The sequence below is a fragment of the Salvelinus namaycush genome, chromosome 22 (assembly GCF_016432855.1).
Source record: "Salvelinus namaycush isolate Seneca chromosome 22, SaNama_1.0, whole genome shotgun sequence".
Lineage (NCBI taxonomy): Eukaryota > Metazoa > Chordata > Actinopteri > Salmoniformes > Salmonidae > Salvelinus > Salvelinus namaycush.
Genome location: NC_052328.1, coordinates 913,314 through 939,985, shown reverse-complemented (window position 1 = coordinate 939,985; position 26,672 = coordinate 913,314). Strand labels below are relative to the sequence as shown.

Genomic DNA, 26,672 nt, shown 5'->3' with positions numbered 1-26,672 from the left:
TCATTTTCCAACGCTAGATCCAGTTTAATCTTTTTGTTTACAAAGCTTTCCTGTTATAAGTCGTTGTCTTAGCAGGTTAATAAATGAAGTCCCACACATTAATACCCCCGATTGACGACAGGGTGTCTCTCTCCCCCACTGACGACAGGGTGTCTCTCTCTCTCTCTCTGATGCTTTTTTTGACATTTTTTCTTCCATTTTGAATTCCAACAAAGAAGCGGTTTGCCGCCCGGGCCGGGCCGGCCGCCCGCAGGTTCCCCCGGCGGTTAACATGTATCACAGGCCTCTTGTTTTGATGTGTGACATAAAAGAACAAGCCCACGCTATGCTTATCCTTGCTCTTTCTTTTTTGTGTGCAGATTCTTTGATTAAATATATATTATATTTGTTCCTTTTCTTTTTGAAATGCGCTATCGTGTTACCCGGCTAATAGAAAAACCTGCTAATTTCCCATTTGAGGCGTGCAGAGCCAAGGGGCCCTTCTTAATAACCTGTTCAAAGAGTATTGTGTCCCTATAGGTCCTGAGTGGCTCAGATAGAACTGACCACCGCTGAGGCTAATAACGGATATTATGCTAATATCTATTAACACGCAGCAGGCTAGCTCAACCATATCACAAACTACCACGGAACAGTTTCTAACACTGTGGGGTGTTACACTCTCAGTTCAGATATCCAGTGACACTCTCAGAGTGAACTATAACAGCCCTTTAAAAAATATATATATATATTTCACTTTTATTTAACCAGGTAGGCCAGTTGAGAACAAGTTCTCATTTACAACCGCGACCTGGCCAAGATAAAGCAAAGCAGTGTGACACAAACAACAACACAGAGTTACACGTGGGATAAACAAGCGTACGGTCAATAGCCCTGTAGCAGGGTTGGAGCTCACCAACACATTACACTGTTTTAATTCCACCAGAGTTTTTATATATATATATATATATTTTGTCTCCGCTGAGAAAAGTATCTGCGCAGAACATATTATTTCAGTAAATGCTTTAAACTATCTCTGTTGCCAATAAAATGTTGCCTGGACAGGCTCCGTACACACAGCTCTCCCTCTCAGAGCACTCTGTCTCTCCATGTGGACGTGTTTAAACCACATATGAGATGTAGTCCTAACATCGGCGTTAGTTAGAAAATAAATAACACGCCCCCCCCCCCCCCCCCCCCCCCCAAAACAAACAAACAATTCTAACAAGCGAACAATCCAGGAAATGCACCTCTTTCCACTTTCCCAAATAACGTTGTCGGGGCTCTTAGTGTTCAGGTGAGAGGGAGTTTAGATAACCTTACTCATGCACCACGCAGGACCCGGCGTGAGACGATGAGCAGAGACAGAGATGGAATCTGGCTGTTTCAATAAAACAACATAAATATTAGATTTTCCTTTCTAATGGACCCCGATGTAGAGCTCTGCAGCAGGTAAATGAAAGAGCCGGGTGATTCATCATGGTTAAGCCAGCCGTCTCAGCGTTCTGCGCCCCGGTCAGAGCAACGCTCCCCGCGCCACGTAAAGCAGCAATTGACCCTTCTATATATTCTGAATGAGAAGAGTAATGGAATGAAAGAACATCAGCATTAGATGTTGCAGAAAGGGGAGGATGAAGGGAGAGAGAAGGGAGAATGAAGGGAGAGTGGAGAGGAGAGAGAGAGAGGAGAGAGAAAGGAGAGAGATAGGAGAGAGAGAGGAGAGAGATGAGAGGAGAGAGAGGAGAGAAATGAGAGAGAGTAGAGAAAGGAGAGAGGAGAGAGAGAGAGGAGAGAAAGGAGAGAGAGAGGAGAGAAAGGAGAGAGAGATGAGAGAGGGGAGGGAGAGGAGGGAGAGAGGAGAGAGGAGAGAGAGGAGAGAGAGAGGAGAGAGAGAGGAGAGAGAGGAGAGAGAGAGGAGAGAGATGAGAGGAGAGAGAGAGGAGAGAGATGAGAGGAGAGAGATGAGAGGAGAGAGAGAGGAGAGAAATGAGAGAGAGAGAGAGAGAGAGGAGAGAAAGGAGAGAGAGAGAGGAGAGAAAGGAGAGAGAGAGGAGAGAGAGAGAGGAGAGAGAGAGAGAGAAAGGAGAGAGAGAGAGGAGATAGAGATGAGAGAGGGGAGGGAGAGGAGGGAGAGAGGAGAGAGAGAGATAAAGTAGAGAGAAGAGGGAAAGAGAGAGGAGGGAGAGAGGAGAGAGTGCTAGGTGATGAAATAATGGGGCAGGGTGGAGGGTGTTTGAATCTATAGTGTATATTAACATTGAGGCAAAGCATCAGACTAGCTGCCATCTACCTCTATTAGCTTCACCCCACAGTTAATAATATTACCACATCATTGATTGCTGGATTTTTTTTTCTTCCCAGAGAGATCATTAATACACATAGTTTGATGAGTGATTGTGATGCGACAGAAAACCAATATGGTGAGCTTTGTATCGGCCTTGACGTATCCCTGATCACGTTGCTGCTTCATTACATTTACATTACATTTTAGTCATTTAGCAGACGCTCTTATCCAGAGCAACTTACAGTACAGTGCATACATTTTATTACATTTACATACTGAGACAAGGATATCCCTACCGGCCAAACCTTCCCTAACCCGGACGACGCTATGCCAATTGTGCGTCGCCCCACGGACCTCCCGGTCGCGGCCGGCTGCGACAGAGCCTGGGCGCGAACCCAGAGACTCTGGTGGCGCAGCTAGCACTGCGATGCAGTGCCCTAGACCACTGCGCCACCCGGGAGACCCATAAAGATAGAACAACAACTAATGCCGAAACCCGGGATCGAACCAGGGACCTTTAGATCTTCAGTCTAACGCTCTCCCAACTGAGCTATTTCGGCAAGTCGGGGCTCTTAGCTATACATCCTGTACAGAGAGCCTGATGTGGAGTTCACCTCCCTAGTTTGGATAACATCAAACACCAGGCTGATCCAATGGGAGAGAAGCACACATATCCACATGGATATATAACCATCCAGAGAGGAAGTAAAGGCAATAACTAGGAGCTGTCATGTGATACGGAAGAAGATTACAAAAAGGGGGGACTGTTGAATCCTCACTCTTTTTTTTTGTTAGGGACTTGTTTGAAAACGGTGTAACCCATTCCGTCCTGTTTGCACTGGGACAAAACAGAGGACGTGACAATACTATTACGGCCTGATACATCCTCGTACTCCTTGGTCAAAATCATCTAGTGGGAACCTAGCTTATTTTCCACTAGCAGAATTAAAGGCACCGCCAGCACCTATCCTCCTTGGTTGTTGTCGTCTTGTTTCACTTGGCAAACACACAAATCCATTTAAATTCCCTTTCAATCTCCATACAGAAGATATTGTATTATTTTATTGGAAATGCGTTCATGTCGAGCAATTACCCATATGCATTTAAATTCATCTTCTTTTTTTAGCCAGATTTTTTTGTTGAGGTTGCTACTGCACCTGCTCAAATGTATTCATAACCAGAGGCAAGAACTAACAGAATAATTGCTTTACAGTTTTATAATGACATTATCACCTGGAGGCACATCACCTTGGTTACCTTCTTTAACGGAGATGATATGTACTCCTCAAGATAGTCGAGTGTGAGGATAATCAGTACCGCCACCCCCCCCCCCCCCCCCCTCCACCCCCTCCATTTAAATGGCTTGTCGTCCGTGGGCATAACAATGAACACTTGTAATAATAACACGATCACATTTATCATGAAACAAGCTCTGAGTTCATGTTGAGCTTTAATAGTTCCCGTTTAACCCAGACTCTGTAACGTCCCTGTGAAAAAAAAGGGAGTCAATTACACTTATCGTCTTTGACACTTTTCTGAATTTACATTGAAATGCACCTCGAACAGCCATTCGTCTGTTAATCATATTCACAGCATGAGCCTCTTTGCATGAGTGGGGCCGTGGTTGAACAAAACAAACACGACAAACTCATTCAAAGCACCCTTGACTGATTGGGTGACGTTCTTCAGGCTTCTCACCGTGCAATATGATCAGCACTTAAACGCAGCCCTGCAAATCAGTTTCATTAGTTAAGACGCTATGCGGTAAATTACAGATTAAAGATGAGAGGTAATGTTATTTTTCCTGAACCCCGTCCTTATGTTTCCTCCTACAGTAGAGTGCCATATGGACGAGTAGTGGAGGGCGAGAGGCGGCATTTCCTGTTTCGACGGAATGAGAAATGGGTTGTGTATAACGTGGCAGTTTTAATTGTGATAATCGTCGCTCAAAATGGGGAGGCATGTAAAAACTCTTGTGATATGACGGAAGAGATTATGAGTAATTATTAACGCGGCAGAAAAACACTTTATCTTCCTTTCAGAGAGAGAGAGAGAGAGAGAGAGAGAGAGAGAGAGAGAGAGAGAGAGAGAGAGAGAGAGAGAGAGAGAGAGAGAGAGAGAGAGAGAGAGAGAGAGAGAGAGAGAGAGAGAGAGAGAGAGAGAGAGAGACAGAGAGAGAGAGACACAGAGAGAGGGAGAGAGAGAGAGACACAGAGAGAGGGAGAGAGAGAGAGAGAGAGCAGCCTGTGTTGATGAGAGTAGATTAAGACAGCTGGCCCAGTCATTGATTGTACCTGCCTCATGACAAGTGTAATTCTTTATTTGTATGCAAACTAGATGCATGCAACATCAAGCATAGACACCAATTTCAGAGGTAAATGCTCATTTTAAGAGCCATCCATCCGGCAATTTTCTGGATTAGACGACCGGGTGTATAAAACGTATGGCGCTACACAAGAAACCCTGTCTCCTGTCATTAATCTTCATAAATAAAGGATCCAACATGGTTTATGTTGTTCTGAATGAAACACCAATCCAACCACGATCAGGGTCTCTGTGGTCACACAGTGTTCTTCTGAAAACAGCAGTCTACAATCCAACCACGATCAGAGTCTCTGTGGTCACACAGTGTTCTTCTGAAAACAGCAGTCTACAATCCAACCACGATCAGGGTCTCTGTGGTCACACAGTGTTCTTCTGAAAACAGCAGTCTACATTTACAATCCAACCACGATCAGAGTCTCTGTGGTCACACAGTGTTCTTCTGAAAACAGCAGTCTACATTTACAATCCAACCACGATCGGGGTCTCTGTGGTCACACAGTATTCTTCTGAAAACAAGCAGTCTACATTTACATTGAGTCTACAAGTCTGCCGCGTCTCGTTATATATATGGTGATGCTTGCCGTGTTTACTTGCTGTGGTCTGATAAAGCTTTGTGCGGTGGAACAAGACAGAATTGTTCATGTATATCAACGGTACCTGCCAAAAGAGGAACTAGAAGGAATGGTATTTTGAATAAGACTTTCAGAGGACTATTTGGTTAAATTAACACTATCTACACCTTTCCACTCAAACAAAAAATTGAAATATCCCAAGAATAGTAGTCTTTAGTTCTAGTTTTAGGCTTTAGTTCTTATTTTTCGGCCTTGAAAACAACATCCAGCCCAAAGCGAGAGGAAGTGGCTGAAGCCTCTCAGTGTGGCGTTGTTGACACTGTTGGCAAGGCGTATTCTCATTTCGGGAGGGGACTTAAGCAGCAAGTGAATCCATGTTGTTATAAAGTAGACGGGAGGCATGCAGACACGGATAAGACAGGGTCCTGTGCATCCCGTGTCCCTGGGCACTGGCACTCATCACTGGCTGGAAGGGAAGTCATTTATGAAGTCCTTTACAACAGCCAGTGAAAGAGGTTAATTGAAAAATGTCCTAATGTCATTATGAAAGAGCTAGATTAACCCAAGCTAATTCACTTTATTGTCGGGAAGAAAGAAGAATGAGCATTGAACTCTCCTGCAAAATGTGGGGCTTGAATTAGGGGTGAGATGTTGTCTTTAAGGACTCTGCCAGTTTAATTAAGATATGGAAAATGACTCATTGTTCTACGCCACTAAAGTGCTGGGAATTAGCAGCCAAATGCAGTGCCTGGCCGCCTTTCATACCGAGCTACGTGTGTTTGTTTGTTTAATACCCAGCAGCATTAAAAAAAAAAACTCAAGTACTTATTTTACTCATTTAGCATTAAGGTTGGAGTCTATTGGAACTACTTAACAATCTGGCAGCCCTCTGATGTGTAACTGAGCCTAATAAAATGGGTTAGATTAAAACCCTTTATGTTGGTTATTAGAATCCTTATCAGAACTGGTACAGTAGTAGGTTATATACAGTACCTACTAGGCTAGCCAACTTCCCTAACCATGGATTTGCAAATTTATTTTTTGATCCACACTGAACAAAAATGTAAACACAACATGTAAAGTGTTGGTCCGTGTTTCACACGCTGAAATAAAATATCCCCGGAATTTTCCAATACGTTCGAAAAAGCTTATTTCTCTCAAAATTCCGTTTACATCCCTGTTAGTTAGCATTTCTCCATTGCCAAGATAATCCACCCACCTGACAGGTGTGGCATATCAAGAAGCTGATTAAACAGCATGATCATTACACAGGTGCACCTTGTGCTGGGGACAATAAGAAGCCACTCTAAAATGTGCAGTTTTGTCACACAACACAATGCCACAGTCGAAAATGTTGAGGGAACTTGCAATTAGCAAGTTCATATGTTAATTTCTCTACCATAAGCCGCCTCCAACTTAATTTTAGAGAACTTGGCAGTACATCCAACCGGCCTCACAACCGCAGACTACATGTATGGCGTCGTGTGGGCGAGCGGTTTGCTGATGTCAACATTGTGAACAGAGTGCCCCTTGGTGGCGGTGGGGTTATGGTGTGGGCAGGCATAAGCTATGGACAACAAACACAACAGCATTTTATCGATGGCAATTTGAATACACAAAGATACACATGACGAGATCCTGAGTCCCATTTATTTGAAATGACTGATCTCCTCATATGAACCGTAACTCAGTAAAATCTTTGATAATTGTTGCATGTTACGTTTATATTTTTGTGTTCGGTATATTTAACCTTTATTTAACCTGATAGTCCAGCTGAGGTCAGAAGACCTCTTTCCAAAGGAATAAAAAGATGGACTCTGAGATTGTTTGGTCCTTTTGCGTTGGTGTGTCTCTCCTTTTTCCTTCCTGTGTTGTGTGTCTGACTCTGGTCTCATGTGTGTTCTCTCCTTTTTCCTTCCTGTGTTGTGTGTCTGACTCTGGTCTCATGTGTTCCCCCCCTTTTTCCTTCCTGTGTTGTGTGTCTGACTCTGGTCTCATGTGTGTCACTCCTTTTTCCTTCCTGTGTTGTGTGTCTGACTCTTGTCTCATGTGTGTCTCTCCTTTTTCCTTCCTGTGTTGTGTGTCTGACTCTGGTCTCATGTGTGTCTCTCCTGTTCCTTCCTGTGTTGTGTGTCTGACTCTGGTCTCATGTGTTCCCCCCCTTTTTCCTTCCTGTGTTGTGTGTCTGACTCTGGTCTCATGTGTTCTCTCCTGTTCCTTCCTGTGTTGTGTGTCTGACTCTGGTCTCATGTGTGTCTCTCCTGTTCCTTCCTGTGTTGTGTGTCTGACTCTGGTCTCATGTGTTCTCTCCTGTTCCTTCCTGTGTTGTGTGTCTGACTCTGGTCTCATGTGTGTCTCTCCTGTTCCTTCCTGTGTTGTGTGTCTGACTCTGGTCTCATGTGTTCCCCCCCTTTTTCCTTCCTGTGTTGTGTGTCTGACTCTGGTCTCATGTGTTCTCTCCTGTTCCTTCCTGTGTTGTGTGTCTGACTCTGGTCTCATGTGTTCTCTCCTGTTCCTTCCTGTGTTGTGTGTCTGACTCTGGTCTCATGTGTGTCTCTCCTTTTTCCTTCCTGTGTTGTGTGTCTGACTCTGGTCTCATGTGTGTCTCTCCTGTTCCTTCCTGTGTTGTGTGTCTGACTCTGGCCTCATGTGTGTCTCTCCTGTTCCTTCCTGTGTTGTGTGTCTGACTCTGGTCTCATGTGTTCTCTCCTGTTCCTTCCTGTGTTGTGTGTCTGACTCTGGTCTCATGTGTTCTCTCCTGTTCCTTCCTGTGTTGTGTGTCTGACTCTGGTCTCATGTGTTCTCTCCTGTTCCTTCCTGTGTTGTGTGTCTGACTCTGGTCTCATGTGTTCTCTCCTGTTCCTTCCTGTGTTGTGTGTCTGACTCTGGCCTCATGTGTTGTCTCCTGTAGGAGGTGTTGCTGAAGAGGGCAGCTGACCTTGTGGAGGCTCTGTATGGAATGCCCCACAACAACCAGGTAAAGACACTGGACAACACAGCTTCCTGCTGCCCACTGTCTATCACATGCAGATTACTCTCTCTCTCTCTCTCTCTCTCTCTCTCTCTCTCTCTCTCTCTCTCTCTCTCTCTCTCTCTCTCTCTCTCTCTCTCTCTCTCTCCCTCTCTCTCTGTCTCTCTCTCTCTCTCTCTCTCTCTCTCTCTCTCTCTCTCTCTCTCTCTCTCTCTCTCTCTCTCTCTCTCTCTCTCTCTCTCTCTCTCTCTCTCTCTCTCTCTCTCTCTCTCTCTCTCTCTCTCTCTCTCTCTCTCTCCTCTCTCTCTCTCTCTCTCTCTCTCTCTCTCTCTCTCTCTCTCTCTCTCTGTCTCTCTCTCTCTCTCTCTCTCTCTCTCTCTCTCTCTCTCTCTCTCTCTCTGTCCCTCTCTCTCTCTGTCTCTCTCTCTCTGTCTCTCTCTCTCTCTCTCTCTCTCTCTCTCTCTCTCTCTCTCTCTCTCTCTCTCTCTCTCTCTCTCTCTCTCTCTCTCTCTCTCTCTCTCTCTCTCTCTCTGTCTCTCTCTCTGTCCCTCTCTCTCTCTCTCCCTCTCTCTCTGTCTCTCTCTCTCTCTCTCTCTCTCTCTCTCTCTGTCCCTCTCTCTCTCTCTCTCTCTCTCTCTCTCTCTCTTCTCTCTCTCTGTCCCTCTCTCTCTCTGTCTCTCTCTCTCTCTGTCTCTCTCTCTCTCTCTCTCTCTCTCTCTCTCTGTCTCTCTCTCTCTCTCTCTCTCTCTCTCTCTCTCTCTCTCTCTCTCTCTCTGTCCCTCTCTCTCTCTCTCTCTCTCTCTCTCTCTCTCTGTCTGTGTACATTTGCGGTAATTAAATCAGCTTTTTTTTCTTCCCTGCAACCCTCCACTTTCTTTCTCTATTTCAAAGCTAGCTCCAGGCCATTGTAGTGTATGTAGTACTGTGGTGTCATTGCTCTCGGAGAGGTTGAATATTTATTTTTCCTGTTCTCCCAACGTATTTATTCCTGGCTACTGCACACATCTGAGATAGAGGAGGTAATCAGTCAAAACACACACACAGAGAGACCTATTCAAATGAGAGAATAACCTTGAACCAGGGCCAAAAGGTGCTTTCTGTAACCAATGCAAATTCGCTCCAAATAAATGTATGGAGCACAGCTTTATCAGGCTCTAATGCATTCAGACGAATTGACCTAGGTAGTACTTTTTATTTTCTCTCTCTCTCTCTCTCTCTCTCTCTCTCTCTCTCTCTCTCTCTCTCTCTCTCTCTCTCTCTCTCTCTCTCTCTCTCTCTCTCTCTCTCTCTCTCTCTCTCTCTCTCTCTCTCTCTTTCTCCAATGTTTCAGCTAAATTATGACCTTGTGCTGTGGCAGTTTCAGATGACTCAGTTATACTGAAATATCCACAAATGACAGCTGTTTGAATGCACCGAGGTGTCTGTTTAAACTACTGGCACACAGCTCGGACACCCACGCATACCCCACAAGACATGTCACCAGAGACCTCTTCACAGTCCCCAAGTTCAGAACAGACTATGGGAGGCACACAGTACTACATAGAGCCATGACTACACGGTACTCTATTCCACATCTAGTAACTCATACAAAGTGTAAAATTAGATTTAAAAACCAGATCAAAAATAACACCTTATGGAACAGCGGGGACTGTGAAGCAACACAAACATAGGCACAGACACACATACAGACACACAATAACATATGCACTATACACACACGTACACATGGATTTTGTGTTGTAGATATGTGGTAGTAGAGTAGGGGCCTGAGGGCACACAGTTAATGTGTTGTGAATTATGTTGTGAATGTATTGTAATGTTTAAAAAAATATATATAAACTGTTTAATTTTGCTGGACCCCAGGAAGAGTAGCTGCTGCCTTGGCAGGAACTAATGTGGATCCATAATAAACCCCAGGAAGAGTAGCTGCTGCCATGGCAGGAACTAATGGGGATCCATAATAAACCCCAGGAAGAGTAGCTGCTGCCATGGCAGGAACTAATGGGGATCCATAATAAACCCCAGGAAGAGTAGCTGCTGCCTCGGCAGGAACTAATGGGGATCCATAATAAACCCCAGGAAGAGTAGCTGCTGCCTTGGCAGGAACTAATGGGGATCCATAATAAACCCCAGGAAGAGTAGCTGCTGCCTTGGCAGGAACTAATGTGGATCCATAATAAACCCCCAGGAAGAGTAGCTGCTGCCATGGCAGGAACTAATTGGGATCCATAATAAACCCCAGGAAGAGTAGCTGCTGCCATGGCAGGAACTAATGGGGATCCATAATAAACCCCAGGAAGAGTAGCTGCTGCCTCGGCAGGAACTAATGGGGATCCATAATAAACCCCAGGAAGAGTAGCTGCTGCCTTGGCAGGAACTAATGGGGATCCATAATAAACTCCAGGAAGAGTAGCTGCTGCCTCGACAGGAACTAATGGGGATCCATAGTAAACCCCAGGAAGAGTAGCTGCTGCCTTGGCAGGAACTAATGGGGATCCATAATAAACCCCAGGAAGAGTAGCTGCTGCCTTGGCAGGAACTAATGTGGATCCATAATAAACCCCCAGGAAGAGTAGCTGCTGCCATGGCAGGAACTAATTGGGATCCATAATAAACCCCAGGAAGGGTAGCTGCTGCCTTGGCAGGAACTAATGGGGATCCATAATAAACCCCCAGGAAGAGTAGCTGCTGCCATGGCAGGAACTAATGGGGATCCATAATAAACCCCAGGAAGAGTAGCTGCTGCCTTGGCAGGAACTAATGGGTATCCATAATAAACCCCAGGAAGAGTAGCTGCTGCCATGGCAGGAACTAATGGGGATCCATAATAAACCCCAGGAAGAGTAGCTGCTGCCATGGCAGGAACTAATGGGGATCCATAATAAACCCCAGGAAGAGTAGCTGCTGCCTTGGCAGGAACTAATGGGGATCCATAATAAACCCCAGGAAGAGTAGCTGCTGCCTTGGCAGAAACTAATGGGGATCCATAATAAACCCCAGGAAGAGTAGCTGCTGCCATGGCAGGAACTAATGGGGATCCATAATAAACCCCAGGAAGAGTAGCTGCTGCCATGGCAGGAACTAATGGGGATCCATAATAAACCTCAGGAAGAGTAGCTGCTGACTTGGCAGGAACTAATGGGGATCCATAATAAACCATTACTGTAACCTTCATCTGCGTATGTGTTCAAATACACAAGGTCACAATGAGACTAAATGTTTAATGTTAAAGGCAAATATATGGATCACTTGTAACACGTCCTCTCCTCCTCTTTCAGGAGATCATCTTGAAGCGAGCGGCCGACATCGCCGAGGCCCTGTACAGCGTCCCGCGTAACCACAACCAGATCCCTTCACTGGGCAACACGGCGTCGCACGGCGGCATGATGGGGGTCAACTCGTTCGGCAGCCAGCTCGCCGTCAACGTCTCAGAAACATCACAGGGTAATGACCAGGGTATGGAGCCATGGGGACCTCCCAAATGGCTCCCTAGTCCCTTCTTAGTGCACTACATAGGAAAAGTAGTGCACTATATAGGGAACGTAGTGCACTACATTGGGAAAGTAGTGCACTATATAGGGAACGTAGTGCACTACATTGGGAAAGTAGTGCACTATATAGGGAATAGGGTGCCATTTTGGACGCAGACCATGAGTGAAGATAAGCTGCCAACAACAACTAATCTAGCTTTACCCTTTAATATTACCTGGCCGGCTCTGACGTTCTGCTTGCTGCGGCTCTATCTTCCCTAGCTGGATCTTATAACTGTGATCCCTGGGGGCCTGATGCTGTCACTGCCTCCTCTGTTCTGTTTGTCTGGCTCGGCTGGGAATGACCCGCCGACCCACCCAACGCTCCCCACTATTCACTTAGCAGCCGCCTGGGATGATAATACTTAATAATATCTGTTCTGTGTTGCTACCGCTAAGGTCAGGGTTTACTTCTGTTCTGTGTTGCCACCGCTAAGGTCAGGGTTTACTTCTGTTCTGTGTTGCTACAGCTAAGGTCAGGGTTTACATCTGTTCTGTGTTGTCACAGCTAAGGTCAGGGTTTACATCTGTTCTGTGTTGTCACAGCTAAGGTCAGGGTTTACATCTGTTCTGTGTTGTCACAGCTAAGGTCAGGGTTTACATCTGTTCTGTGTTGCCACCGCTAAGGTCAGGGTTTACTTCTGTTCTGTGTTGCTACAGCTAAGGTCAGGGTTTACTTCTGTTCTGTGTTGCTACAGCTAAGGTCAGGGTTTACATCTGTTCTGTGTTGCCACCGCTAAGGTCAGGGTTTACTTCTGTTCTGTGTTGCTACAGCTAAGGTCAGGGTTTACTTCTGTTCTGTGTTGCTACAGCTAAGATCAGGGTTTACTTCTGTTCTGTGTTGTCACAGCTAAGGTCAGGGTTTACTTCTGTTCTGTGTTGCCACCGCTAAGGTCAGGGTTTACTTCTGTTATGTGTTGCTACAGCTAAGGTCAGGGTTTACATCTGTTCTGTGTTGTCACAGCTAAGGTCAGGGTTTACATCTGTTCTGTGTTGTCACAGCTAAGGTCAGGGTTTACATCTGTTCTGTGTTGCCACCGCTAAGGTCAGGGTTTACTTCTGTTCTGTGTTGCTACAGCTAAGGTCAGGGTTTACTTCTGTTCTGTGTTGCTACAGCTAAGGTCAGGGTTTACATCTGTTCTGTGTTGCCACCGCTAAGGTCAGGGTTTACTTCTGTTCTGTGTTGCTACAGCTAAGGTCAGGGTTTACTTCTGTTCTGTGTTGCTACAGCTAAGATCAGGGTTTACTTCTGTTCTGTGTTGTCACAGCTAAGGTCAGGGTTTACTTCTGTTCTGTGTTGTCACAGCTAAGGTCAGGGTTTACTTCTGTTCTGTGTTGCTACAGCTAAGGTCAGGGTTTACTTCTGTTCTGTGTTGTCACAGCTAAGGTCAGGGTTTACTTCTGTTCTGTGTTGCTACAGCTAAGGTCAGGGTTTACTTCTGTTCTGTGTTGTCACAGCTAAGGTCAGGGTTTACTTCTGTTCTGTGTTGTCACAGCTAAGGTCAGGGTTTACTTCTGTTCTGTGTTGTCACAGCTAAGGTCAGGGTTTACTTCTGTTCTGTGTTGCTACAGCTAAGGTCAGGGTTTACTTCTGTTCTGTGTTGTCACAGCTAAGGTCAGGGTTTACTTCTGTTCTGTGTTGCTACAGCTAAGATCAGGGTTTACTTCTGTTCTGTGTTGCTACAGCTAAGGTCAGGGTTTACTTCTGTTCTGTGTTGCTACCGCTAAGATCAGGGTTTACTTCTGTTCTGTGTTGCTACAGCTAAGGTCAGGGTTTACTTCTGTTCTGTGTTGCTACAGCTAAGGTCAGGGTTACTTCTGTTCTGTGTTGCTACAGCTAAGGTCAGGGTTTACTTCTGTTCTGTGTTGCTACAGCTAAGGTCAGGGTTTACATCTGTTCTGTGTTGCTACAGCTAAGGTCAGGGTTTACTTCTGTTCTGTGTTGCTACAGCTAAGGTCAGGGTTTACTTCTGTTCTGTGTTGCTACAGCTAAGGTCAGTGCACGCTGGATAGTGTGATTATTTTTTTCTGTCTCATGACACATGCTAGGAGTGTACACATGTAAAACTGGTAGACCTATAGCTAGCTACATGCTAGGAGTGTAGACATGTAACACTGGTAGACCTATAGCTAGCTACGAGTGATGCAGCAGACACTGCATCGCAATGCAAGAGGTGTCACTACAGTCCCTGGTTTGAATCCAGGCTGTATCACATCCGGCTGTGATTGGGAGTCCCATACGGTGGCGCACAATTGGCCCAGCGTCGTCCAGGTTTGGCCGGGGTAGGCCGTCCTTGTAAATAAGAATTTGTTTTTAACTGACTTGCCTTGTTAAATAAAGGTTACATTTGAAAACAAAAGCCCATGTGGGTATTATGTTATGGCTCCACAGTAAATACAGACAATCCTGCATACAGCATTGGCTGTATTTACTGGTTGTATTTACTGGTGGTCACCTGGTTGTCTAAGTCTTAGGGTTTTCTGGGTAGGTTTCCGTGTGCTTCCATGAGGAGAAGCACACATCTGTGTACTTACTGGACACATGACATAATACACGAGTGATGCCAGTCAGCTGGCTGATGGACACAGAGTCTTAACAACACATTAAAACACTGTGGTCCAGCGTCAGGCTTCCCTCTAAGGGTTTTGTGCAGAATAGCACTCTGTTCCCTACGACACCAGTCAAACTCCTTCCACGGAGGGTCGAGTGGCTGCGGGGTTTCGCTCCTCCCTTGTACTTGATGGATGAATTAAGATCACTGATTAGTAAGGAACTCCCCTCACCTGGTTGTCTAGGTGTCAGAAATGACCTCTCCTCACCTGGTTGTCTAGGTCTCAGTAAGGAACTCCCCTCACCTGGTTGTCTAAGTCTTAGTAAGGAAATCCCCTCACCTGGTTGTCTAAGTCTTAGTAAGGAACTCCCCTCACCTGGTTGTCTAGGTCTCAGTAAGGAACTCCTCTCACCTGGTTGTCTAGGTCTCAGTAAGGAACTCCCCTCACCTGGTTGTCTAGGTCTCAGTAAGGAACTCCCCTCACCTGGTTGTCTAGGTCTCAGTAAGGAACTCCCCTCACCTGGTTGTCTAGGTCTGAATAAGGACCTCCTCTCACCTGGTGGTCTAGGTCTCAGTAAGGAACTCCCCTCACCTGGTTGTCTAGGTCTCAGTAAGGACCTCCTCTCACCTGGTTGTCTAGGTCTCAGTAAGGAACTCCCCTCACCTGGTTGTCTAGGTCTCAGTAAGGAACTCCCCTCACCTGGTTGTCTAGGTCTCAGTAAGGAACTCCTCTCACCTGGTTGTCTAGGTCTCAGTAAGGCAGTAAGGAACTCCTCTCACCTGGTTGTCTAGGTCTCAGTAAGGAACTCCCCTCACCTGGTTGTCTAGGTCTCAGTAAGGAACTCCCCTCACCTGGTTGTCTAGGTCTCAGTAAGGAACTCCTCTCACCTGGTTGTCTAGGTCTCAGTAAGGAAATCCCCTCACCTGGTTGTCTAGGTCTCAGTAAGGAACTCCCCTCACCTGGTTGTCTAGGGCTTAATTGAAAGGAACAACTAAAAACCTGCAGACACTAAGCCCTCCATGGAATGAGTTTTACACCCCTGCACTACATAGTGCACTACTTTTGACCAGAGCCCTATGGTCCCTATGTTCCCTATGGTACCTATGTTCCCTGTGGTACCTATGTTCCCTGTGGTACCTATGTTCCCTGTGGTACCTATGTTCCCTGTGGTACCTATGTTCCCTGTGGTACCTATGTTCCCTGTGGTACCTATGTTCCCTGTGGTCCCTATGTTCCCTGTGGTACCTATGTTCCCTGTGGTACCTATGTTCCCTGTGGTACCTATGTTCCCTGTGGTACCTATGTTCCCTGTGGTACCTATGTTCCCTGTGGTACCTATGTTCCCTGTGGTACCTATGTTCCCTGTGGTACCTATGTTCCCTATGGTACCTATGTTCCCTGTGGTACCTATGTTCCCTGTGGTACCTATGTTCCCTATGGTACCTATGTTCCCTGTGGTACCTATGTTCCCTGTGGTACCTATGTTCCCTGTGGTACCTATGTTCCCTGTGGTACCTATGTTCCCTATGGTACCTATGGTCCCTGTGGTACCTATGTTCCCTGTGGTACCTATGTTCCCTGTGGTACCTATGTTCCCTGTGGTACCTATGTTCCCTGTGGTACCTATGGTCCCTGTGGTACCTATGTTCCCTGTGGTCCCTATGTTCCCTGTGGTACCTATGTTCCCTGTGGTCCCTGTGGTCCCTGATCAAAAGCAGGGCACTAAATAAGGAACAGGTCGTCACTTCAGACATATAGTAGACTATGTATCTATAAAATACCCCAATGTTGTGGCTCTACCTTCCCTAAGTCCTTTTCTCCCCCCTCTCAACAGTAGGATACAGCCGTCAAACCAGCAGTGTGTCCCCTCGAGGCTACGTCCCCAGCAGCACCCCACAACAGGCCAACTACAACACCGTTAGCAACAGCATGAACGGCTACGGCAACCCCATGTCCAATCTGGGAGTACCCAGTTCACCAGGCTTCCTCAACGGCTCCTCTGCCAACTCCCCCTACGGCAGTAAGTATCAAGGTAACGACACACCTCTACTTCCTCCTTATCTACGAGTCTGAGAAGCTTAGCTTTTTCTTGATTTTCTTGATTTTTGATTTTTTAGATTTGAGATTTTTTAGATTTTAGATTTTTGATTTTCTTGATTTTTGATTTTCTTGATTTTTGCCTAAACCCCCCCCCCCCACCTTCTCTGTTATTCTTTTGATTAGTGTTTGTATTATTTTGGAATGTGTGCTACTGGATAAAAGGAGGGGTGACTCTGGAGGCTGAAAACCCAAGACTCAACTTTTTAAAAAAATCGTCAATCAGACTTACAAATTTACACGCAAAAAAATACATGGAAAAGTAAAAAATTGTATGACATGGTGCACGCCCCCAAAAGAAAATACCCCAAAATTATAGAAGCAAAGTTTTTGTGACTGATTTCCCCCCAGTCAAGAGTCTATTGTCAGATACCTATTATCCAGAGCGGGCAAGGCAGAACATTTCATATCACAATCCCACAAACTCCAAATATGATTTTGAAAAACATTTTTGTTAATATTACAAATTGGTTTCTTACTTAAGTAAATGTTATTATTTGTCGAATTCCATCCAAATTCTGATCATTTAAAAAAAAATCACAATCATCTTGATTTCTCCTGATTTCTTTCCATATCTATATACGTTTTGATTTGAAAAGAGGCAAGGCCCCTATCAATTAATTTAATCAATCCATCTAAAAATCTTGATTTTTTGAATGATCTGTGGCGTGGTGAAACTCCTCTCTGAGTGGTGCTTCTGTGTGCTTTATTGCAGTAGTGCCGTCGAGTCCCACCATGGCAACCTCTTCGGTCAGCCTCTCTACAAACTGTAGCAGTACACACGGCATTTTCTCATTCTCACCTGCCAATGTCATCTCTGCAGTGAAACAAAAGAGCGCCTTTGCCCCCGTTGTAAGGCCCCAAGCTTCTCCACCACCTTCTTGCACCAGTGCAAATGGCAATGGACTTCAAGGTGAGCCGTCCTCCCTCCTTTTACAGTGCCCTCCATAGTCATTCTGTCCTTCTGTTCTGTTCTGACCTGTTGGCCTACTGGCATCTCTCTGTTCTGTTCTGACCTGTTGGCCCACTGGCATCTCTCTGTTCTGTTCTGACCTGTTGGCCCCACTGGCATCTCTCTCACCTGCCTGCCTGCCCACCTCCACCCAAAACCATGGGCAACAATGCACCGCCAGTCTGGGTTAAACGAGAGTACGAGTGGACATAAATGATGTATTTGAGGATGGATGATGATTGCGTGGACGGATGGATGGATGGATTGATGGGTACATTATGCCTGCATGTATGTGTTTATTTATTTATTTCTGTATTTATTTATCAAACCATTAATGATTAAGGGAAGTTAGGAGTCTCTTGGGGGTTACTCTCCCCCATATATTTTTTGCATCAGAATACCATAGTACAGCATATCAGTACATACAGGGTTGGGGTCAATTCTGATTTAATTCCAATTCAATTTTTATTTTAAAATTGTATTTAATTTGGCCACATACCACAGAAAGCAGAATTTGAAAATAATTTGAATCAAAGGAAATATATGTAATTCAATTAAATTCCATGAAATTCAAATAATTATTTATTATTTATTTCTATCACTAAAGGAATGTTCATTTTGACATCATGTATGGTTATGAATGGTTGAAACATAAAACAAAAAATGTAACTCATTCTCCTAAAACTATTTTAAATAATTACAGTGGTCTGTACATATTAAGAACATGTTGTGGGTTGTCTATAATAATTCAGAATTCCCTTAATGGGGCGGCAGGTAGCCTAGTGGTTAGAGCGTTGGGCCAGTTAACCGAAAGGTAAAAATCTGTCGTTCGGCCCCTGAACAAGGCAGTTAACCCACTGTTCCTAGGCTGTCATTGTAAATAAGAATTTGTTCTTAACTGACTTGCCTAGTTAAATAAAGGATAAATAAAATAATGTTTTAAATATAAAATGTATATTTCCCTAAATGCATTTGATCAAACACTGGGAACAATCTAGTAATCTAGAAATCTTTCATGACAATGAAAAATACTGTTTGACATCTTAAAATATAATATTTGAAATCAGGTGTATATTGCTTGTTAATAAGTGGAAGATTATTTTGTTAAAAGGTTTGTCAAATTAACGTCTCAGTTGAATTAGTTTTGAAATGCTTTGAAATGTATTTTATAATTCCTTCAATTCAAATTATGCTTCCTGTGGGTTTGTGGCCAGTTCAAATTCAATTCAAATTCATGGTTTGAATTCACTTCAATTCAGAAATTCTGAATTTAGCCGAACCCTGATATCCTGATACATACAATATGTATCGTAAGCTGAGTACTGTAATGATAGACACAACAATCACATAAGGTCCCATAGCTATCGTACTTCTGCATTATTCACTGCAGCCCTAGGATCCAGCCCTCTTTTACATTTCATCTGAATTGTACATCATATGCTTTAATATTCACAACCCATCACACCCCCCCCCCCCCCCCCCCACCCCCATCCCACACGATCTTCTACTGACCCTAGTGAGCCCTTTCCAGGCCTTGGTCCTTGGTGAATAGACTCCCTGTAACTCCGACAAGCACTCCAGCACGGTATTTTTAAATGTAGCCAGGATTAGAGATCGGCACGTTCCCAGCCCTTTGGAAAGCAACACACGTCAAACTTCCTTCTGATTTAGCTGGAGTATTGTCCTCGGTTAAAAATTCATGTTTTTTTCCCCCGCTCTCGGTTAAAAGCGTACACATTTTATCCACTGTGTGGTTTTTTTTTTGCTAGTTGTGCAGTTTAACACCAAGACAACGTTACGCGACGCAACACAGTCTAAATATATTGCCTTTTCTAATTGAGAAAAGCAGAAACTCAACAGAAATACAGAGAGAGGGTCATTGTGCAAGCCAAAACACATCAGCGTCAACCAGTTTGAATGAAAGTGTGATTCTGGCTTTAATTTTCCTGCTCGATGTCAAGGCCGACTTGTTGTGCTTGAAAACAGGTTTTAGTCATAGTGTGTGCATCCAATATTAATAATGCGGGAGCTAATGAAGTGGGAAATTAAAAGTTCACGCTGTTACATGTGTATACTTATTAATATGTAGTCTGCAGAAATTAATGAGGAATGTCATGTCATCATATTCAACGGGTAAACTTAAAATCATTCCAACCATGACACCACAAATAAGTCCAAAGCACTGGAGAAACAGGAAGGTCTAATTGTTAAAGTGAGTTGAAGGACCGAGTACATCAATCTTCTTCCTTCTGGCAGCTCATCTGTAGGATACTCTCCCTAGAGTCTTAACACTACAATTCATCTATAGGATACTCTCCCTAGAGTCTTAACACTACAAATCATCTGTAGGATACTCTCCCTAGAGTCTTAACACTACAATTCATCTGTAGGATACTCTACCTAGAGTCTTAACACTACAATTCATCTATAGGATACTCTCCCTAGAGTCTTAACACTACAATTCATCTATAGGATACTCTCCCTAGAGTCTTAACACTACAATTCATCTGTAGGATACTCTCCCTAGAGTCTTAACACTACAATTCATCTGTAGGATACTCTCCCTAGAGTCTTAACACTACAATTAATCTGTAGGATACTCTCCCTAGAGTCTTAACACTACAATTCATCTGTAGGATACTCTCCCCAGAGTCTTAACACTACAAATCATCTGTAGGATACTCTCCCTAGAGTCTTAACACTACAATTCATCTATAGGATACTCTCCCTAGAGTCTTAACACTACAATTCATCTATAGGATACTCTCCCTAGAGTCTTAACACTACAATTCATCTGTAGGATACTCTCCCTAGAGTCTTAACACTACAATTCATCTATAGGATACTCTCCCTAGAGTCTTAACACTACAATTCATCTATAGGATACTCTCCCTAGAGTCTTAACACTACAATTCATCTATAGGATACTCTCCCTAGAGTCTTAACACTACAATTCATCTGTAGGATACTCTCCCTAGAGTCTTAACACTACAATTCATCTGTAGGATACTCTCCCTAGAGTCTTAACACTACAATTCATCTATAGGATACTCTCCCTAGAGTCTTAACACTACAATTCATCTGTAGGATACTCTCCCTAGAGTCTTAACACTACAATTCATCTGTAGGATACTCTCCCTAGAGTCTTAACACTACAATTCATCTGTAGGATACTCTCCCTAGAGTCTTAACACTACAATTCATCTGTAGGATACTCTCCCTAGAGTCTTAACACTACAATTCATCTGTAGGATACTCTCCCTAGAGTCTTAACACTACAATTCATCTATAGGATACTCTCCCTAGAGTCTTAACACTACAATTCATCTGTAGGATACTCTCCCTAGAGTCTTAACACTACAATTCATCTGTAGGATACTCTACCTAGAGTCTTAACACTACAATTAATCTATAGGATACTCTCCCTAGAGTCTTAACACTACAATTCATCTGTAGGATACTCTCTCTAGAGTCTTAACACTACAATTCATCTATAGGATACTCTCCCTAGAGTCTTAACACTACAATTCATCTATAGGATACTCTCCCTAGAGTCTTAACACTACAATTCATCTGTAGGATACTCTCCCTAGAGTCTTAACACTACAATTCATCTGTAGGATACTCTCCCTAGAGTCTTAACACTACAATTCATCTATAGGATACTCTACCTAGAGTCTTAACACTACAATTCGTCTGTAGGATACTCTCCCTAGAGTCTTAACACTACAATTCATCTATAGGATACTCTCCCTAGAGTCTTAACACTACAATTCATCTATAGGATACTCTCCCTAGAGTCTTAACACTACAATTCATCTGTAGGATACTCTCCCTAGAGTCTTAACACTACAATTCATCTATAGGATACTCTCCCTAGAGTCTTAACACTACAATTCATCTATAGGATACTCTCCCTAGAGTCTTAACACTACAATTCATCTATAGGATACTCTCCCTAGAGTCTTAACACTACAATTCATCTGTAGGATACTCTCCCTAGAGTCTTAACACTACAATTCATCTGTAGGATACTCTCCCTAGAGTCTTAACACTACAATTCATCTATAGGATACTCTCCCTAGAGTCTTAACACTACAATTCATCTGTAGGATACTCTCCCTAGAGTCTTAACACTACAATTCATCTGTAGGATACTCTCCCTAGAGTCTTAACACTACAATTCATCTGTAGGATACTCTCCCTAGAGTCTTAACACTACAATTCATCTGTAGGATACTCTCCCTAGAGTCTTAACACTACAATTCATCTGTAGGATACTCTCCCTAGAGTCTTAACACTACAATTCATCTATAGGATACTCTCCCTAGAGTCTTAACACTACAATTCATCTGTAGGATACTCTCCCTAGAGTCTTAACACTACAATTCATCTGTAGGATACTCTACCTAGAGTCTTAACACTACAATTAATCTATAGGATACTCTCCCTAGAGTCTTAACACTACAATTCATCTGTAGGATACTCTCTCTAGAGTCTTAACACTACAATTCATCTATAGGATACTCTCCCTAGAGTCTTAACACTACAATTCATCTATAGGATACTCTCCCTAGAGTCTTAACACTACAATTCATCTGTAGGATACTCTCCCTAGAGTCTTAACACTACAATTCATCTGTAGGATACTCTCCCTAGAGTCTTAACACTACAATTCATCTATAGGATACTCTACCTAGAGTCTTAACACTACAATTCGTCTGTAGGATACTCTACCTAGAGTCTTAACACTACAATTCATCTATAGGATACTCTACCTAGAGTCTTAACACTACAATTCATCAAAACTACAATTCATACAATTCAGGGCTCCGTTCAATCAGATCCACTAGCCGATATCCGCATAGTGGTTGTGTTGGAGGTGGAACTGCATTAGAGTTGTCAAATCACGAAGTGGCTCCTAAAGCGGACGTTGCCATTGGCTGTAATGAGTTGCATTAAAATAAATCCTGCCATTGGCTGTAATGAATTGCATTAACAGAAATCCTGCGATTGGCTGTAATAAGTTGCATTAACAGAAATCCTGCCATTGGCTGTAATAAGTTGCATTAACAGAAATCCTACCATTGGCTGTAATAAGTTGCATTAACAGAAATCCTGCCATTGGCTGTAATAAGTTGCATTAACAGAAATGCAGCCTTGTTTACGAGTTGAAACACTGGAACGTGAGTTGGAACACTGGAATGTGAGTTGGAACACTGGAATGTGAGTTGGAACACTGGAACGTGAGTTGGAACACTGGAACGTGAGTTGGAACACTGGAACGTGAGTTGTAATCGACACCTTCATTAGGGTGTTGAAAACGCTCATTATTTTGTTGAATGATTTTTCAATTTGAGCGTTATTATTTCTACACGGCCTACACTTTGTCACTCGGAACTTGTACCGTGAGTGGGTCGGGTATGTCTGCTCACCGAGCTGAGTGGGTCGGGTATGTCTGCTCACCGAGCTGAGTGGGTCGGGTATGTCTGCTCACCGAGCTGAGTGGGTCGGGTATGTCTGCTCACCGAGCTGTGTGGGTCGGGTATGTCTGCTCACCGAGCTGAGTGGGTCGGGTATGTCTGCTCACCGAGCTGAGTGGGTCGGGTATGTCTGCTCACCGAGCTGAGTGGGTCGGGTATGTCTGCTCACCGAGCTGAGTGGGTCGGGTATGTCTGCTCACCGATTGGACAGCTCCCATGCAGTTCCACCCCCAACATGCCAAAACATCCGCTATTCAGGTGTCTGCTATCACTGGTTCATTTGATCTGATTGAATCTAGGAGTCAGTACATATATATATATATATATATATTTCTTAGAAGTAGATGCATACCGTATATCATGATAAAAATGTATAAAATCGTATTCATAACACACAAACTCTAGAATTTCAGATTATGTTCACCTCAGATGCGTATACCTTGTGATAAGACTTAAAAATCCACTACAAGCTGTAAAATGCAGAGAACTGCTATATGGTAGAATGCCTTGCAGTAATGTTGGCGTAAAAAAAACGACCAAGGATTTCAATGTAAGGGAACCTGAGAAGTGTCTGGTCCTTGGCTGGTGAGAGAGAGAGAGAGAGAGACCGAGAGAGAGAAAGTCCTGGGTAGGGTATCTGACGTTAGCAGACGTGACCATGTTGTTTCTCAGCTGTCAGCATGGACTGCCTCCTGGGACCTCAGGCCACTGTTTGCCATTAACAAAACGCTAAGAGAAATATCACACATGTTGGGAAGACAGGACGCTTTCTCCTGAAAATGTCAGAAAGCTCCTCTTCTAAAAAGTGAAGTCTTTCTACTATGTCATGTTAGAAAAGCAAATTTCACTCAGGCCCCCCCACCCCATCCACTCCCCCACACACTCTCCCACTACCCCCACCCCCATCCACTCCCCCATCCACTCCCCTACACACTCTCCCACTACCCCCACCCCCATCCACTCCCCCAACCCCTCCCACCACCCCCCACCCCCATCTACTCCCCTACACACTCTCCCACTACCCCCACCCCCATCCACTCCCCCAACCCCTCCCACCACCCCCCACCCCCATCTACTCCCCTACACACTCTCCCACTACCCCCACCCCCATCCACTCCCCCAACCCCTCCCACCACCCCCCACCCCCATCTACTCCCCTACACACTCTCCCACCACCCCCCACCCCCATCCACTCCCCCAACCCCTCCCACCACCCCCCACCCCCATCTACTCCCCTACACACTCTCCCACCACCCCCCACCCCCATCCACTCCCCCAACCCCTCCCACTACCCCCCACCCCCACCTCTTCCATACGACTGCCATCTTGCAAGCTACTTTTTGTTTTCATGAGCTGCAGGGAGACATTTCTTCCTCCCGTCTATTTAGTAAGATGGTAGCAACGTGTTTGTGTACGTTTCCGTGCGTATCGCTATACGAACTGAACCATGATGTTAAAGCTGTTTTGTTTCTCCATCTCTCCATCTTCTAGCGATGTCCGGCCTCGTTGTCCCACCCATGTAAACAGTCTTCTTCCTCTCTCCGAGCTCCAGTCGTCACAAAGGGGCTGCGGGGGGGACTCGTTTAGTACCTTCAGAAGATTCTGGTAGAATCTGTGTCATCAATCATGAATAAAATCAACAACATCATTCTGTTTATTCAGAGGAGAGAGAAAAAAAAGACAGTTTCAAAGATTTTATTCAAACACATGAATTGTGACATGCAAGCAACTTTGTCATTAACAATTTAATTTTATTGACTGATTTCTTGTCATATTTTACCATTTCTCATTCTTGAAGAAAGGAAGGAAGGAAAAATTGCTATTTTGTATAAAAGTGTCTGGTTTGATCTTGGCTCTGTCTAGTTGTTGCTAATGTGTCGGGGAGAATCTTTGAGGATGATCAATTTGATGAACAACACTGATGACAATACCTCAGAATACGTTTCTCTTTACACGATGCGCAGCAGTTGAGCATCTCTATAATGTGAATTTCCTTATTTCTTTCTCTTTTTAATTTGTGGTAAGAGAAAAAGGGGGCCAAGACAGTGTGAACACATTTACAACTGGAAATAATATGAAATTATATGATTAAAAAAAACAAAAAAAACATTAACAATGAAGAAGTAAATACAGATAATCTGAGTGGCTGACAGAGGAGATTTCATCACGCCGTCTTACTTTATCAAAAAAAAAAATTACTTTCTAACTTATTGTAGGTAGAAATTGTAAGTCAATGATTTATTATTTTTTTTGCCTTCAAAAAGCACACTAACAGAGATGAAAAGCTACTGTCTGTTGGTATAAATATACTACTTCCACTGCTGCAGCTTCCAGTTTAAGCAAGTGTGATCTGCAATTTTTTTCAACTGTTTTTGCTAGCACTGTATAATATTGCATTCTTAGGCTACTGTGAAGTCTATGTTTCCTGTTCCAGAAGATTGTCCTATCACTTCTGTCTCCTTATTCCCTAATGTGTTTTGTATGTGGTTATACAATTGTAGACTTTTGTGATTTTGCCAAAGTTGTAGCTAAATATTTATACACTTGTCTTGAATTTTTTCCAGATCCACTTAAAATATTTAGGACAGAGTTTTATTCCTTATAGAAAACAGTAAGGGGTAAATAATCGTATACATTGCAACACTTTCACATAAACACTTGCGGTTACTAAGGGAATTTTTTTGTAACATATCAATTATAAATATTGTATTTATCTTCGAAATTTTTTGTAAAATTGCTTTCAATCATTTAATTTGATCTTGTACGTATTGTTTGTCATGGCCAGATATTGTGATGCAGCACAGAGCATAAAGCCAATAACTATTGCCTACATTCACCTTTGTTTTTTTGTATCGATAGATCGCAATGTTTATACATTTCATTTGTATCTCAAATTGACATTTACTTTGTCAAAATAATTCATTTTGTTGGTCATTGGTTTTTTTTCTTTTGAGAAGAAAAACAGTCAAAGTTCATTGTTTATTTTTGTATTAATATAAGTTATATAAAACAAAATACTTTTTTTGGAATAAAACTGTTTGTTGTATAGTCAAATAACTTGTTTGTGACACACGGCTGTATTAATAATAGTTGATTATGTGCATGTCCAGCCACCCCCCCCCCCCCCTCGAGGTATGATTCAATTTGTGGTTGTACAAAGTCATTTTTACCTGCTACCCCATATCACTTAGCTGAACTGTCTTAAACAGGGAACAAAAAAAAACACACATGAAAAACCATCTAATCTGGAATAGAAAATACATGTTAGGAATCACTGAGTTTATTAGAATCTGTCAGGAGAAGCTCGTTGGACGGCCTGAGATCTGCTGGTTGAATGACATCAATCTGTACCTACACCACAATGCCAATCCTTACTCCATGAACATGATCTATGGTGTCAAAACAAAAAGCACAAACATTGTTTACTGAAAATAATAAAAAATAATTATGTTGACCCCCTTCATCTTTTGACTATTTTGTGCTTATTAACCTTTTTATTTCGTTAATATTTGGCTTAATTCTCCCCCAAATCACAGTGAACATCTAAAGAAATGTTGAAGAGATTTACACATTCACTCTCACAAGACAGAATGCTCTGTACTGAACATTTTGGAGTAATTCCATCAAATAATGTAGCATCATACTGTAGCTGAATTCACTCATCCTTCTTCTTCTTCTTCTTCTTCTCCTTCTCATTCTTCTCCTTCTCGTTCTTCTTCTTCTTCTTCTTCTTCTTCTTCTTCTTCTCCTTCTTCTTCTTCTTCTTCTCCTTCTTCTCCTTCTTCTTCTTCTTCTTCTTCTTCTTCTTCTCCTTCTTCTTCTCCTTCTTCTCCTTCTTCTCCTTCCTCTTCTCCTTCTTCTCCTTCCTCTTCTTCTTCTTCTCCTTCTTCTCCTTCTTCTCCTTCTTCTTCTTCTTCTTCTTCTTC

At 43.5% G+C, this 26,672-nt stretch overlaps 1 protein-coding gene and 1 non-coding gene across 2 annotated transcripts in view; one reads left to right on the top strand and one right to left on the bottom strand.

Moving 5' to 3' along the window:
* LOC120066970 (transcription factor COE3-like) overlaps positions 1-24,269 on the top strand; it is a 147,398-nt gene extending 123,129 nt beyond the window's left edge. Inside the window, exons 6-10 of the mRNA XM_039018308.1 lie at positions 8,072-8,137; positions 11,410-11,587; positions 16,049-16,234; positions 17,135-17,224; positions 24,238-24,269. Coding sequence (XP_038874236.1) covers positions 8,072-8,137; positions 11,410-11,587; positions 16,049-16,234; positions 17,135-17,224; positions 24,238-24,269 — 552 coding nt within the window. The remainder of the gene's footprint in view (positions 1-8,071; positions 8,138-11,409; positions 11,588-16,048; positions 16,235-17,134; positions 17,225-24,237) is intronic.
* On the bottom strand, positions 2,751-2,823 carry trnaf-gaa. Its single transcript has one exon. It is a non-coding gene; the product is annotated as a tRNA-Phe (tRNA).
* Positions 24,270-26,672: the final 2,403 nt, after the last annotated feature.